This window comes from Muntiacus reevesi, chromosome 1 (genome assembly GCF_963930625.1).
Source record: "Muntiacus reevesi chromosome 1, mMunRee1.1, whole genome shotgun sequence".
Taxonomy (NCBI): Eukaryota; Metazoa; Chordata; class Mammalia; order Artiodactyla; family Cervidae; genus Muntiacus; species Muntiacus reevesi.
Window position 1 is genome coordinate 90,632,540 of NC_089249.1, and position 13,897 is coordinate 90,646,436.

Sequence of the window (13,897 nt, forward strand, 5' to 3'; positions counted from 1 at the left end):
TCATGGATGCAAAAATTAATGTTAAAATGAACGATGGAATATTACTCAGCCATTAAAAAGAATACATTTGAATCAGTTCTAATGAGATGGATGAAACTGGAGCCTATTATACAGAGTGAAGTAAGCCAGAAAGATAAACACCAATACAGTATACTAAGGCATATATATGGAGTTTAGAAAGATGGTAACGATAACCCTATATGCAAAACAGAAAAAGAGACACAGAAGTACAGAACAGACTTTTGAACTCTGTGGGAGAAGGTGAGGGTGGGATGTTTCGAAAGAACAGCATGTATATTATCTGTGGTGCAACAGACCACCAGCCCAGGTGGGATGCATGAGTCAAGTGCTCGGGCCTGGTGGGCTGGGAAGACCCAGAGGAATCGGGTGGAGAGGGAGGTGGGAGGGGGGACCGGGATGGGGAATACGTGTAACTCTATGGCTGATTCATATCAATGTATGACAAAACCCACTGAAAAATAAAAAATTTTTAAAAAAATTAAAAAAAAGAAAAACTATAAGTCACTAATGAAAGAAATTGAAACCAACCAAAAAAAAAGATAAAAAGATACACTATGTTCATGGATGCAAAAATTAATGTTAAAATGAACAGTGGAATATTACTCAGCCATTAAAAAGAATACATTTGAATCAGTTCTAATGAGATGGATGAAACTGGAGCCTATTATACAGAGTGAAGTAAGCCAGAAAGATAAACACCAATACAGTATACTAAGGCATATATATGGAATTTAGAAAGATGGTAACAATAACCCTATATGCAAGACAGAAAAAGAGACACAGATGTATAGAACAGACTTTTGAACTCTATGGGAGAAGGCAAGGGTGGGATTATCTGAGAGAATAGCATTGAAACATGTATATTATCAAGTGTGAAACAGATTGCCAGTCCAGGTTGGATGCATGAGATAAGTGCTCGGGGCTGGTGCACTGGGAAGACACAGAGGGATGGGATGTGGAGGGAGGTAGGAGGGGGGTTCAGGATGGGGAACACATATAAATCCATGGCTGTTTCATGTCAATGTATGGCAAAAACCACTACAATACTGTAAAGTAATTAGCCTTCAACTAATAAAAATAAAGGGAAAAAAATTAATGTTAAAATGACCATACTACTCAAGGCAATCTACAGATTCATTGCATTCCTACCAAAATACCAATGGCACTTTCCACCATACTATAACATAATTAATGTACAACAAAAGAGGCAAGAAATACAATGGAGAGAAGACAGCTTCTTTCATAAATGGTATGGGGTACACTGAACAGCTACATGCAAAAGAATCAAACTGGATTACTCACTCACATCATGTACAAAAATAAATTCAAATGGATTAAAGATTTAAGGGTTGGAAAGAAGACAGGCAAGGGAGACTAAGAAGTATAAACTTTCAGTTGCAAATAAATGAGTCACAGGTATGAAATGTACAATGTGAAGAATATATGCTAAGTAGCTTCAGTTGTGTCTGACTCTTTGCAATGCTATGGACTGTAGCCCACCAGGCTCCTCTGTTCATGGGATTCTCCAGGCAAGAATACTGGATTCCCTCCTCCAGTGGATCCTCCTAACCCAGGGATCAAATCTGCATCTCTTATGTCTCCTACACTGGCAGGCAGGTTCTTTACCACTAGCACAACATGGGAAGATAATATGGTCAATACCCATGTAATATCTTTGTGTGGTGACATGTTGTAACTAGACTTATCACAGTGATCATTTTGAAATGTTTATAAATATAAAATCACTGGTGTGTGACAGGAACTAACACAGTGTTTTAGGTCACTTATACTTCAAAAATAAACTCTTAAAAAAAGAGATCAGATTTATAGTTATGGAAGTGGGGGAAACAAGAGGGGATGATAGGTTGGATGAAGCTGTCAAAAGGTACAAACTTTCAGTTATAAAATAAATAGTACTAGGGATGTAATGTACAATATAATTAAAACTGCTATATGTTATATATGAGAGCTGTTAAGAGAATAAATCTTAAGAGTTTTCATCACAAGGAAAATGTTTTTTCTATCTTTTTAATCTATATTTGTCTGAGATGATGGATATAAATGTATTGTGATGTATGTAAGTCAAATCATTATTTTGTACCCCTTAAATTTATATATTGCTGTGTGACAAATCTCAAGAAAACTGGAATAAAAATAAAGTACAATTAGATTTTTTAAATAAAATTTATATACACAGGGTAATCTCAGAGTCATTTCCCCCTTACCCCTACAACCAAGAAGTCTGCCTTGGGGAAAAAGAGAAATCAGGATGGGATTCAGGTGAAACGGATGGCAATAGCTAGGCTGAGGCAGTGTCTGATGGAAGGGTGATGAGGAGGAAGGGAAGTGAAAGAAGGAAAATGATAGAAGGCAAGAGAAAAGGGATTCATTCAGCGGGATAAGGTGCGTGAGCGTTAAGTTAGTAAGAATCATGTGTGAGCTTATGCACGTGTGTGTGCACTTGCTCCAAGAACAGACTTTAGAGTAACGGTTTCAACGTAATCAGACTACATCCAAAAAAATTATATTCAAAAGAATAATAAAGCTGGAGGAATCACATTACCCAAATCTAAGACTCACTATAAAAAGCTACAGTAAGTCAAACACTGGTGAATGGCTAAACAACAAAAATCAATGAAACAGAACTAGCCCCAGAATAGACCAGTACATATATAATCAATTTTTTAAATAAACATGTAAAAGTAACTCAACACAAACAGGAGTGTCTTGGGAATTCCCTGGAAGTCTAGTGGTTAGCACTCGAACTGCCAAGAGCGTGGGTTCAATCCCTGGTTGAGAAAATAAGATCCCGCAAGCCGCCTGGTATGACAAAAATAAACAGTAAATACATACATGAAGAAAAAGAAGAGTCTTTTCAACAAATGGTATTATAACTCTACATCAATCCGAAGTGTTTAAATCTTAAATATCTCTCAAAACCATCCATTTATTCCTCACTACCACCACGATCTCCCAGCCTAAGTTCTCTTCTCTGAATCCTACGACTATTTTTAACTGTTCTATCTTAATATATTCTGTTCTCTGTACTGCAAACCAAATGAGCCTTTCAAAATGCAAATCTGACCGAGCCATTCTCTGCTAAAATTCTTTACAGCTTCTCATTACAATTAGAATAAAAATTCTGCTGATATTATTTAAAAGGCCATGAATTACTAGACTCCTACACCTCTCGAGCCTCATTTTGCACCACATTCTTCCTTTCATTCCATGTTGTATTCACCGTACTCCTTCCTATCAAAGGATCTTTGTATATAAAATTTCTCCTACCTGATAAATACTTCTCGTCCTTCTCTGGATTTCAATTCAATCCTTACTTTTTCAAAAAAGCCTCTCCTAAATTCTCGAAATAGTTTGTGCTCAGTCACTCAGTTGTATCCAACTCTTTGTGAATCCATCAGGCTTATCTGTCCACGGGATTTTCCAAGTAAGAATACTGGAGTAGGTTGCCATTTCCTCCTCCAGGGGATCTTCCAGACTCAAGATTGAACCCACATGTCCTGTGCCCTCCTGCACTGGCAGATTCTTTACCAGATAGTCACTTGGGAAGCCCCTAAATTGTTCAAATCTAATTACAATGTGAACTAACCCTTTATTGTCCTTGACACCATTGTATTACTACCTTTGAATGACTATTTGAATTTAAGTGTGATTATTTCATGATCACAGCCTTGTTTTGGCAAAGGGGCTTGCATAACTCAAAGAAGCTATGAGTCATGCTGTGCAAGGTGACCCAAAACAGACGGGCCACAGTAAAGAGTTCTGACAAAAAAGTCGTCCCCTGAGAAGAGAAATGTCAACCAGCTCCAGATTTTGCCTAGAAAACCCCATGGACAGTATGAAAACACAAAAAGATACTACACCAGAAGATGAGCCCCTCCCCGCCCAGATCAGAAGGTGTCCAATGTGCTACTGGATTAGAGCAGAGGGCAATTACTAATAGCTCCAGAAAAAATGAAGTGGCTAGGCCAAAGTGGAAATGACACTCAGCTGTGTATGTGTCTGGTGATGAAAGTAAAGTCCAATAGGGTAAAGAACAGTATTGCATCCTATCCTAGAATGTTAGGCCCATGAAGCAACGTGAATTGGATGTGATCAAGCAGGAGATGTCAAGAGTGAACATCGAAACCTTAGGAATCAGTAAACTAAAATAGACAGGAACGGGAGAATTTAATTCAGAGGACCATTATATCTACTACTGTGGGCAACAATCCATTAGAAGAAATGAAGCAGACCTTATAGTCAACAAGAGTCTGAAATGCAGTATTTGGGTACAATCTCAAAAATAACAATATGATCTGTTTGTTTTCAAGGCAAACCATTCAACATCACAGTAATTCAAGTCTATGCCCCAACCAATGATGCCAAAGAAACTGAAGTTGACCAGTTCTATGAAGACCTACAAATCCTTCTAGAACTGACACCCAAAAAAGATATCCTTTTCATCACAGGGGGCTGGAATGCAAAAGTAGGAAGTCAAGAGATACCTGGGGTGACAGGCAAGCTTGGCCTTGGAGTACAAAATGAAGCAGGGCAAAGGCTAACAGAATTTTGCCAAGAGAACGCACTGGTCATAGCAAACACCTTCTTCCAACAATGCAAGAGATAACTCTACACATGGACATCACCAGACAGTCAACACCAAATTCAGACTGATTATATTCTTTGCAGCCAAAGATGGAGAAACTCCATACAGTCAACAAAAACAAGACTAGGAGCTCAGTCATGTCCAACTCCTTACAATTCCATGGACTGTAGCCCACCAGGCTCCTCTGTCCATGGGGATTCTCCAGGAAAGAATACTGGAGTGGGTTGCCATGACCTCTTCCAGGGGATCTTCCCAACCCAGGGATCAAACCCAGGTCTCCCACATTGCAGGCAGATTCTTTACCAGCTGAGTCACAAGGGAAGCCCAAGAATACTGGAGTGGGTGGCCTATCCCTTCTCCAGGGGATATTCCCAACCCAGGAATCAAAATAGGGTCTCCTGCGTGGCAGGCAGATTCTTTACCAGCTGAGCTACCAGAGAAGTCCTATTAACTATGTCTATTGCTGCTCAAATAGAACAAAGCCCGAAACCAAACCTTGTCTATGTGGGAATGTAAAAGCAATACTACAGTGTTAATTTATCCAATGAATATTTGTAAAATGCTTACAAATTGTCATTCACTGGCTAAGTACTGAGATTACAGGGCAATCAAGACATGGGTGCTTAGCTCTTATTGGAGCATTCCACTGTTTTATCTGCTGACCACCTACTATGTACCATCTACTGTACTACATAAATGAAACTCTAAAGGGCAAATAAAGCTGTAAATAATTATGCCAAAATAAATTTCTTTTGTGGTAAGTGCTATAAAAGGAAAAATTCAGACTGCTATACTCATTGAAATGCTCATTGGAAGGACTGATGGTGAAGCTGAAGCTCCAACACTTTGGCCACCTGATTCAAAGAGCTGACTCATTGGAAAAGACTCTGATGCTAGGAAAGATTGAAGACAGAAAGAGATGAGGAATATAGAGGATGAGATGGTTGGACAGCATCACTGATTCAATGGATATGAACTTGGGCAAACTCCAGGAGATGGTGAGGGACAGGGAAGCCCGGTATGCTGTAGTCCTTGGGGTTGCGAAGAGTCGGGGACGACTTGGCCACTAAACAACAACATGGAGACCTAAATTAGTTAAGAATGTCAAGAAATATTTCTAAAGAATTAATATTTAAGCTGAGACTTGAAGTATAAGTTTATATTATCAAATTTGAAAGAAATGCAAATATTGTTTGCAAGAATAATGAAAGCAATCTGCTGAAGAAAGGATAAGCATTTGGAAACAGTGCTTCCCAAGAGATGGAAGAATTAGGAGTTGCAAAATCAGGTAGAGATGTGACAAGTTAAACCCCAAATCAAATATCTAATGTAATGTATCTAATGTAATCATAAACAATATTGTCTTCTATAAGCAAAGATGGCAAACTACAACCTCCAAGACAAAGTCAGCCCACAATCTTCTTTTGCAGGCCCTTGAATTAAGAATGTTTCCTACGTTTTTATAAGATTGTTAAAAATAAAAGAAGAAAAAAAGGAGAGGAAGGAGAAAATTAACATTCTCTATATAGCCACAAAGCCTAAAATATTTACTATCTAGTCCTTTACAAAAAGTTTACCAACCCATGATCTACACATTATAATCAATTAAAACACAATGAAGACTTATCCTAAGATATTCATTAAATAAATATGATTCTACCTGAACACTAAACATAGGTACTGAATATATATCATATATATCTTTCTCAAAATTGCAGCTTTGTGTCTCAAAGGTATCAAAGACACATCAAATTTACAATCAATTATAAAATATACACATTTGATCTCACATATATATACTATCAACACATGCTTAAATAATATAAACATTTTCACCAAGACAGTTATCAAAATGTACTATATAAATTGATAGAGACAGAAATGAGGCTTTGCTAAAACCAAATATAATTTTTAAAAATATTTTAGCTGAAAAAGCTACCATAAAACTCTATGAGAGTTTAAGTCATTGGATTTAATACTATTTTGAAAAATAACTGCTATATAGAAATAAGAGAACCTATATACTTACTAAGATTTTTTTCAATTCTTCAAGCTCTACTTCTTTGTTATTTTTAAGCTTGGTCATCTCTTCTAAAAAAAAAAAAGCAAAAGAATTTAAATGTGTTAAAAGTAGATTTAAAAAATAGGAAAGGAGAGAAAAGAAGTAAGAATAGCACTTGAAAAGGAAAAACCAGAAGAGATGAATTAATACAATTTAGTCAGTTCAGTTTGGTTGCTCAGTCATGTCTGACTCTGCGATCCCAAGGACTGCAACACGCCAGGCTTCCCTGTGCATCACCAACTCCCGGAGCTTACTCAAACTCATGTCCATTGAGTCAGTGATGCCATCCAACCATCTCATCCTCTGTCATCCCCTTCTCCTCCCTCCTTCAATCTTTCCTAGCATCAGGGTCTTGTCCAATAAGTCAGTTCTTCTCATCAGGTAGCCAAAGTATTGGAGTTTCAGCTTCAGCATCAGTCCTTCCAATGAATATTCAGGACTAATTTCCTTTAGGATTGACTGGTTGGATCTCCCTGCAGTCCAAGGAACTCTCAAGATTCTTCTCCAACACCACAGTTCAAAAGCATTAATTAATTAACTAATTTAATTAATTGATGTATCAATTAATTAAATAATACAGTTAGAGCACAGTAAAGCATAGAGGAAGTGCAAATGGATCAGATGCAAAATAATAATGGACATATATTAGTAGTACCATTTCTATAAAATTAATTCCACAACCAAATGAGCCCAAAATTCATTAAACAAAATAAGCAATGGATCTATATAAAATGAAGTCACACAGCACGTGCCTGTACCTTCAACTCACTATTTTCTAAACATGTGGCCTTTCAATCTTCAAATTTAAAAGGAGAATTAATTCAATTTTCTCAAGCTAACTCTGACCACTGTTCTGGATATCAACATTTCCATCTCCTCTAAGACTTCAGTTGCTATATATTGACTCTAGCAGAATCTCCAGTTTCCCCATATCCTATCTAAATATCTATTTGAATACAAAGTAAAAAAGTATGATTGACCTTTCTGTCTTTTTCACACTACTGTTGAATTTCTTGTTTTATTTTGTAGCCAAATTCCCATTTGTTATTTATCTATATTTCTTTCTTAATCCCATGCAAAACTGGTGTTATCTATTGTTATCATTAATTGTTATTATTTATCTATAGTTCTTTCTTAATCCCATGCAAAAGTAAAGCTCATCTTCATTAATAAATTATGATCTCAAAGATCATCAACACCCATTTTGTGGTGAAATTCTCAGTCCTCATTATTGTGGAGCTTTCAGCATTTGACACTCTTAGCCACTCTCTACTTGTCTCCCCCTTCAATTTTCAAGACCTGGCATTCTTAACATTTTCTGTTTCCTTAACTCTTACTCTTGTTTTCTTTACCAACACCCTTCCTTCATGTCACCCTAAATAATAACAATTTAGAATGCTTTTCCCTCTATATTTCCATGAATTCAGCATTAAGGTAATGAATTAAAAAGTTCAAACCTCCTGTTTTTTCTTTCTTACATTTAAAAAAAAAATCTATAAAGTTCTCAAATGATATCTAGCTGTCACTCAAAATTTTGTTATACCTGAAACACTGTCCTTTCTCACTCTGAAGGGTTATTTATTACTGAAGACATAACAGATTGACTGAAAATTACCCAGACTCTGTACATTAAAAACAAACATGGAACTTGTAATAACTGCCCAAAGTCTCTAAGAAAAATCAACAAAATATAAAATGACAATATAGAGTCTAAAAGAAAAACCTGTCACATGCAAAACTTATTTAACCACAAAGATTCATTTTAGATAAAATGGTTAATTTTTTAAAACTCAATCATTGATTAAAGATAGCAGACTGAGCATGTGTCCACACTCACTTCCAATCCCATAAATTATATATATATAGTGCTCACTTCAGCAGCACATATACCAAAATTAGAACATAGGAAAGGTTAGCATGGCTACTGAGTAAGGATGATATGCAAATTTGTGAAGCGTTCCATATCTTTTTATGTGGCAACCTGAATGGGAGGGGATTTAGGGGAGAATGGATACATGTATATGTGTTGCTGAGACCCTTCGCTATTCACCTGAAACTATCACAGTATTGTTAATCAGCTATGTGAAAGTCGCTCAGTCGTGTCCAGCTCTTTGTGACCCTATGGACTATACAGTCCATGGAATTCTTTAGGCCAGAATACTGGAGTGGGTAGCCTGTCTCTTCTCCAGGGGCTCTTCCTAACCCAGGGATCGAACCCAGGTCTCCTGTATTGTAAGAGGATTCTTTACCAGCTGAGACACAAGGGAAGTCTAAGAATACTGGAGTGGGTAGCCTAGCCCTTCTCCAAGGGGCCTTCCAAACCCAGGGATCGAACCAGGGTCTCCTGCATTGCAGGTAGATTCAAAACTGCATTGCATTGCCTGCATTCCAGGCAGATTCAACATATGTTGGGGAATAATCAGCTATACTCCAATACAAAATAAAAAGTGCAAAGAAAAAAATATATATATAAATTAATAAAACCAGGCAGTCTAATATTAACAAACTCAAATGCTGAAGAATCCTTGGGTAGTGTAGGGGGAGAGCCCATATTAATTCAATCAGGCTATGTGAACAACTATACCAAGTATCCACATGCCCAGCCACACAGTCCACACCTCAGGTTAAATCAAGCATTCTGGGAATTACAGCCAAAGGGACATGACACTACCCCAATAGCTTGTAAACTCTAAGCAACATAAGCATACCCTATAACCAAAGTGTTAGTCACTCAGTCATGTCCAACTCTTTGCAACCCCATGGACTATAGCCCACCAGGCTCCTCTGTCCACGGAATTCTCCAGGCAAGAATACTGGAGTTGGTAGCCATTCCCTTCTGCAGAGGATCTTCCCAACTCAGGGATCAAACCCGGGTCTCCTGCATTGCAGGCAGATTCTTTACCATTTGAGCCACCCAGGAAGCCCCCTCTATAACCAAAAGACAAGTTATTTAATACAAAAGTCACCCTTCCTTACAGAACCTCCCATCTCTTTCCATAGTCAAAAGAATCAGACTGTAACAAACACGTGAGTAAATACGGATTCTCAAACACTTAGATGAGTAATCAAGAATCAACAATTAGTGAAGAAAAGCAAAACCATGAAAGAAAGGCATCAAATATATTCAAAGTTAATAATAAAGATTACAGAAAGTTATAGAGATTTGTAGAAAAACAACTGCCAATGATTTTTTTTTTTCATTTATTTTTATTAGTTGGAGGCTAATTACTTCACAACATTGCAGTGGGTTTTGTCATACATTGACATGAATCAGCCATGGAGTTATATGTGTTCCCCATCCCGATCCCCCCTCCCACCTCCCTCTCCTCTGGGTCTTCCCAGTGCACCAGGCCCGAGCACTTGTCTCATGCATCCCAGCTGGGCTGGTGATCTGTTTCCCTATAGATAATATACATGCTGTTCTCTCGAAATATCCCACCCTCGCCTTCTCCCACAGAGTGCAAAAGTCTGTTCTGTACGTCTGTGTCTCTTTTTCTGTTTTGCTTATAGGATTATCATTACCATCTTTCTAAATTCCATATATATGTGTTAGTATGCTGTAATGTTCTTTATCTTTCTGGCTTACTTCACTCTGTATAATGGGCTCCAGTTTCATCCATCTCATTAGAACTGATTCAAATGAATTCTTTTTAACAGCTGAGTAGTATTCCACGGTGTATATGTACCACAGCTTCCTTAGCCATTCATCTGCTGATGGGCATCTAGGTTGTTTCCATGTCCTGGCTATTATAAACAGTGCTGTGATGAACATTGGGGTGCACGTGTCTCTTTCAGATCTGGTTTCCTCAGCGTGTATGCCCAGCAGTGGTGTTGCTGGGTCATATGGCAGTTCTATTTCCAGTTTTTTAAGAAATCTCCACACTGTTTTCCATAGTGGCTGTACTAGTTTGCATTCCCACCAACAGTGTAAGAGGGTTCCCTTTTCTCCACACCCTCCCCAGCATTTATTGCTTGTAGACTTTTGGTAGCAGCCATCCTGACTGGCGTGTAATGGTACCTCATTGAGGTTTTGATTTGCATTTCTCTGATAATGAGTGATGCCAATCCATGATTTATTTTAATTTACAAAAATAATTGTTTTCACCCAAACTGGGGAAAAAGATGTTTATATGTTTCCAATTCTCCGCAATTGTAGATATGAAGCTTTGTAAATATGAAATATAGGGTTTTTAGAATTAGCTAATTAAAGGGTCATAAATTCACAAAACAACTACAAATCTCTCACTTTTGGCCATGAAAATTGAATATTAACAATATCATGTGATAAAACAGGGGCATGGTTTCCTGTAAACAGTTCATAATCCAACATGACTACTCAATGCAACTTCAAAATTCAATTAAAATGTAATAGACATTTCCCACTAAGAATTATTAAGATCCATGGATCCTAAAATAAGAAAAAAAACTACAAAAATATCTCTTAGGCTCCTTACAATTCTTGATATTTATGAGCTGCATAATGAACCTGAATAAGTCTTTCTTAAGATTTAAATTTCTCTTTCAAAAATCAAAGTAATAGTCATCAAATAATCACTATTGGTAAATGATAGAGGAGAAACTATATTTTATTCTGAAATAATGTTGATGGTTTTAAAATTGGCTAATATTATCAGGTACATATGTTATTCTCTAAAACTTACCCAGTTCACTTGATTTCTTCTGAAGTTTCATGCTAAGTACTTTCAATTCATCTTCACTTTTTTCCAATCTTGTAAAACATATTAGTTCAATAAAAAATGTAAAATCAGTGTAAAATATCTTTTTAGTCATAATTCATCTAGTAATTAAAACTGGTGCAATTTAGCAATGACATAGCTTATTAAAGATTCATTCATTATATTATTACACATTTCTTGACAATCTACTTTGGCTGGATACTGTAACATGTCAAAATAATATACTACTAATATACATACATAGTTGTATATTAATTAAATCTATGTAAAACCTCACAGCTTATCATCATAATTTATCTCTTAGCTATTGATGATAATCAAATTAATACATCGTAGAACTTTGAAAGAGATTGAATATATAACTACTATTATACTGAATTCTGCCTTAGGGACAATATAAATATGAGAATTACACAATTCACTTAACTCCTCTAGTTTTCCATTTCCTCATCTATAAAACAAATGACATATAAGGTCACTTAAAAGTTGAAAATCTGAAAATCACCTGGATAGGTCAATCAAGAATACACAAGAGTAAATGGGCCAGAAAATCTAGCTTTTCTTCCCTCACCATACATAAGCAGTAGAGAAGAAACTCTGCTAGGCCCAGGTCAAGACTTCATAGAAAAGCTTGTTCTTTCACCCTCCAGACTTAGTTAAAACTCTTATACTAATGGGACAAAGATAACTATGTAGGCCTCATAACACAACTTTGTATAAACATTTCCTTAATACAAAGTAGTGAAAAACAGATGAGGTTTTCAACTCAAGTTTTAGAAAAACAATTTAAATAAAATACAAATCAATATTTTATATATATCTAACCATATTTATTGATTCATTTAAAATGTTTGATTACCTACTCTGGACCAAGCTAGTTGCTAAATTTATATATCAGAATGAAAGTTACAGACCAGTAAGATAAATCAACAACCTAGGAAGTTATTTTTATAAAATAACCCACAGTTTAATTAAATATGTCATATCACTGCATCAGTCCTTATGAGCTTATCTATGTTGCTTAACTCTATGAAAAGCATGCACAGGAACTATCCTAGAGAATACCTTCTCTCTTTTAGTAGGATACCTACCTACCCAATACAAACTCTTTAAATGTGTTCCCACTTTATATACAAAAAGATACTTGGTTATAGGTATTATAGGAATTACAAGTCAGTTGACAATGAATAGAAAATGGCACTGAATATTATAAGTAAATTGTTTTTTATTCAGCTAAATAAGCAGTTACTTTACCTTTGCTGTTCTGTTGTCAATAATTCTTTCAAGTTGCAGATAGTAGTTTTAAGTTCAGTAACCACAGATGAATGGGCAGCTTTAGCTTTATTAAATTCTTCCATTTGAGCTTCTTTTTCTCCAGTGAGTTGATATATATTTTTGGTTGCTATCTGCAAATCTTCCTCTAAAGTCATTTGAGCATTCTAAATGAAATAAAGTACAAACAAAAGCTATGAACCAAAAGCTTAAGAAAAAAAAAAAGCTGAATTAATCTGCTTTCTGTAATTTGCTGCCTCTCACCCCTTACCCCCACCCCGCCACCCCTCTGATCCCGGTCTCTCCTTACCCTCTCACCTCTTCTACTCTACAATGACCAATCTGGAGTGCCCCACCCACTACTCATTTCAATTCATCATTGCTCCAAAGCCCACCTATAGTCCCAGCCTATCCATGGAGTCTTCCTAACCAGTCCAGTCCATAGTGTTCTTTCAATTCTTAGAAATATTGTAGAATTTTTGCCTGAATCATGTTGATACCTAGCATAGTCTTGCATTTTAGTTATACTTTTGATGTGTTTTTATCAAATGTCTCTATTAAACAATAAGCACTTAAGAGATTCTATCTCCTCTATTTGAAGCTTCAAGGCCTTGTACATAGTACTAGCAATCAATAAATATTTGTTGACTGATTGATGGTGTAAGAGTTATTAGAAATTAATCAGTTTTTAAATCATACCACACTTCTTTGCAAAGACATTTTAATATTTTCTAGTTCTGATGTCAAATGATCCTGCTTCTCATTTGATTCTTTTAAGTTTTCATTCTGTAATTCTAAAAGAGAAAGTTGTAAACAGATATTTTCTTAATAGAAAATACATACCAAGAAAACAAATTATATGTAACAATTATTTTTTCCTCCATTACATACTCCAAAATGAGGGAAAATTATGCAAATACAGATTCACTGATATTGGTCATCATCAATTTTTGTTGACCATCAAAATTGTTATTGCCCAAGCACTCAAAGGTGAATATATAGGGGTTTTAGTGCTACATTTTTTAGTAATAGCTGAGCACTGGAAGCACTTCCCTGGTGGCTCAGACAGTAAAGAATCTGCTTGCAATGCAGGAGATCCGAGTTCGATCCCTGGGTCGGGAAGATCCCGTGGAAAAGGGAATGGCTACCACTCTAGTATTCTTGCCTGAAGAAATGCATGGACGGAGGAGCCTGGTGGGCTACAGTCCATGGAGTCACAAAGAGTTGGACATGACTGAG

The 13,897-nt window shown here is 36.4% G+C and overlaps 1 protein-coding gene and 1 non-coding gene across 3 annotated transcripts in view; one reads left to right on the forward strand and one right to left on the reverse strand.

Annotated features, from left to right (window-relative positions):
* SYCP1 (synaptonemal complex protein 1) overlaps positions 1-13,897 on the reverse strand; it is a 135,665-nt gene that overhangs the window by 81,362 nt on the left and 40,406 nt on the right. For both annotated transcript variants that reach the window (XM_065927227.1, XM_065927220.1), the window contains exons 12-15: positions 13,358-13,452; positions 12,641-12,825; positions 11,351-11,418; positions 6,657-6,718 (exon numbers count right to left, since the gene is read on the reverse strand). In XM_065927227.1, the coding sequence (XP_065783299.1) occupies positions 6,657-6,718; positions 11,351-11,418; positions 12,641-12,825; positions 13,358-13,452 (410 nt within the window). The remainder of the gene's footprint in view (positions 1-6,656; positions 6,719-11,350; positions 11,419-12,640; positions 12,826-13,357; positions 13,453-13,897) is intronic.
* On the forward strand, positions 8,555-8,658 carry LOC136156784 (U6 spliceosomal RNA). The gene has a single exon (XR_010661260.1). It is a non-coding gene; the product is annotated as a U6 spliceosomal RNA (small nuclear RNA).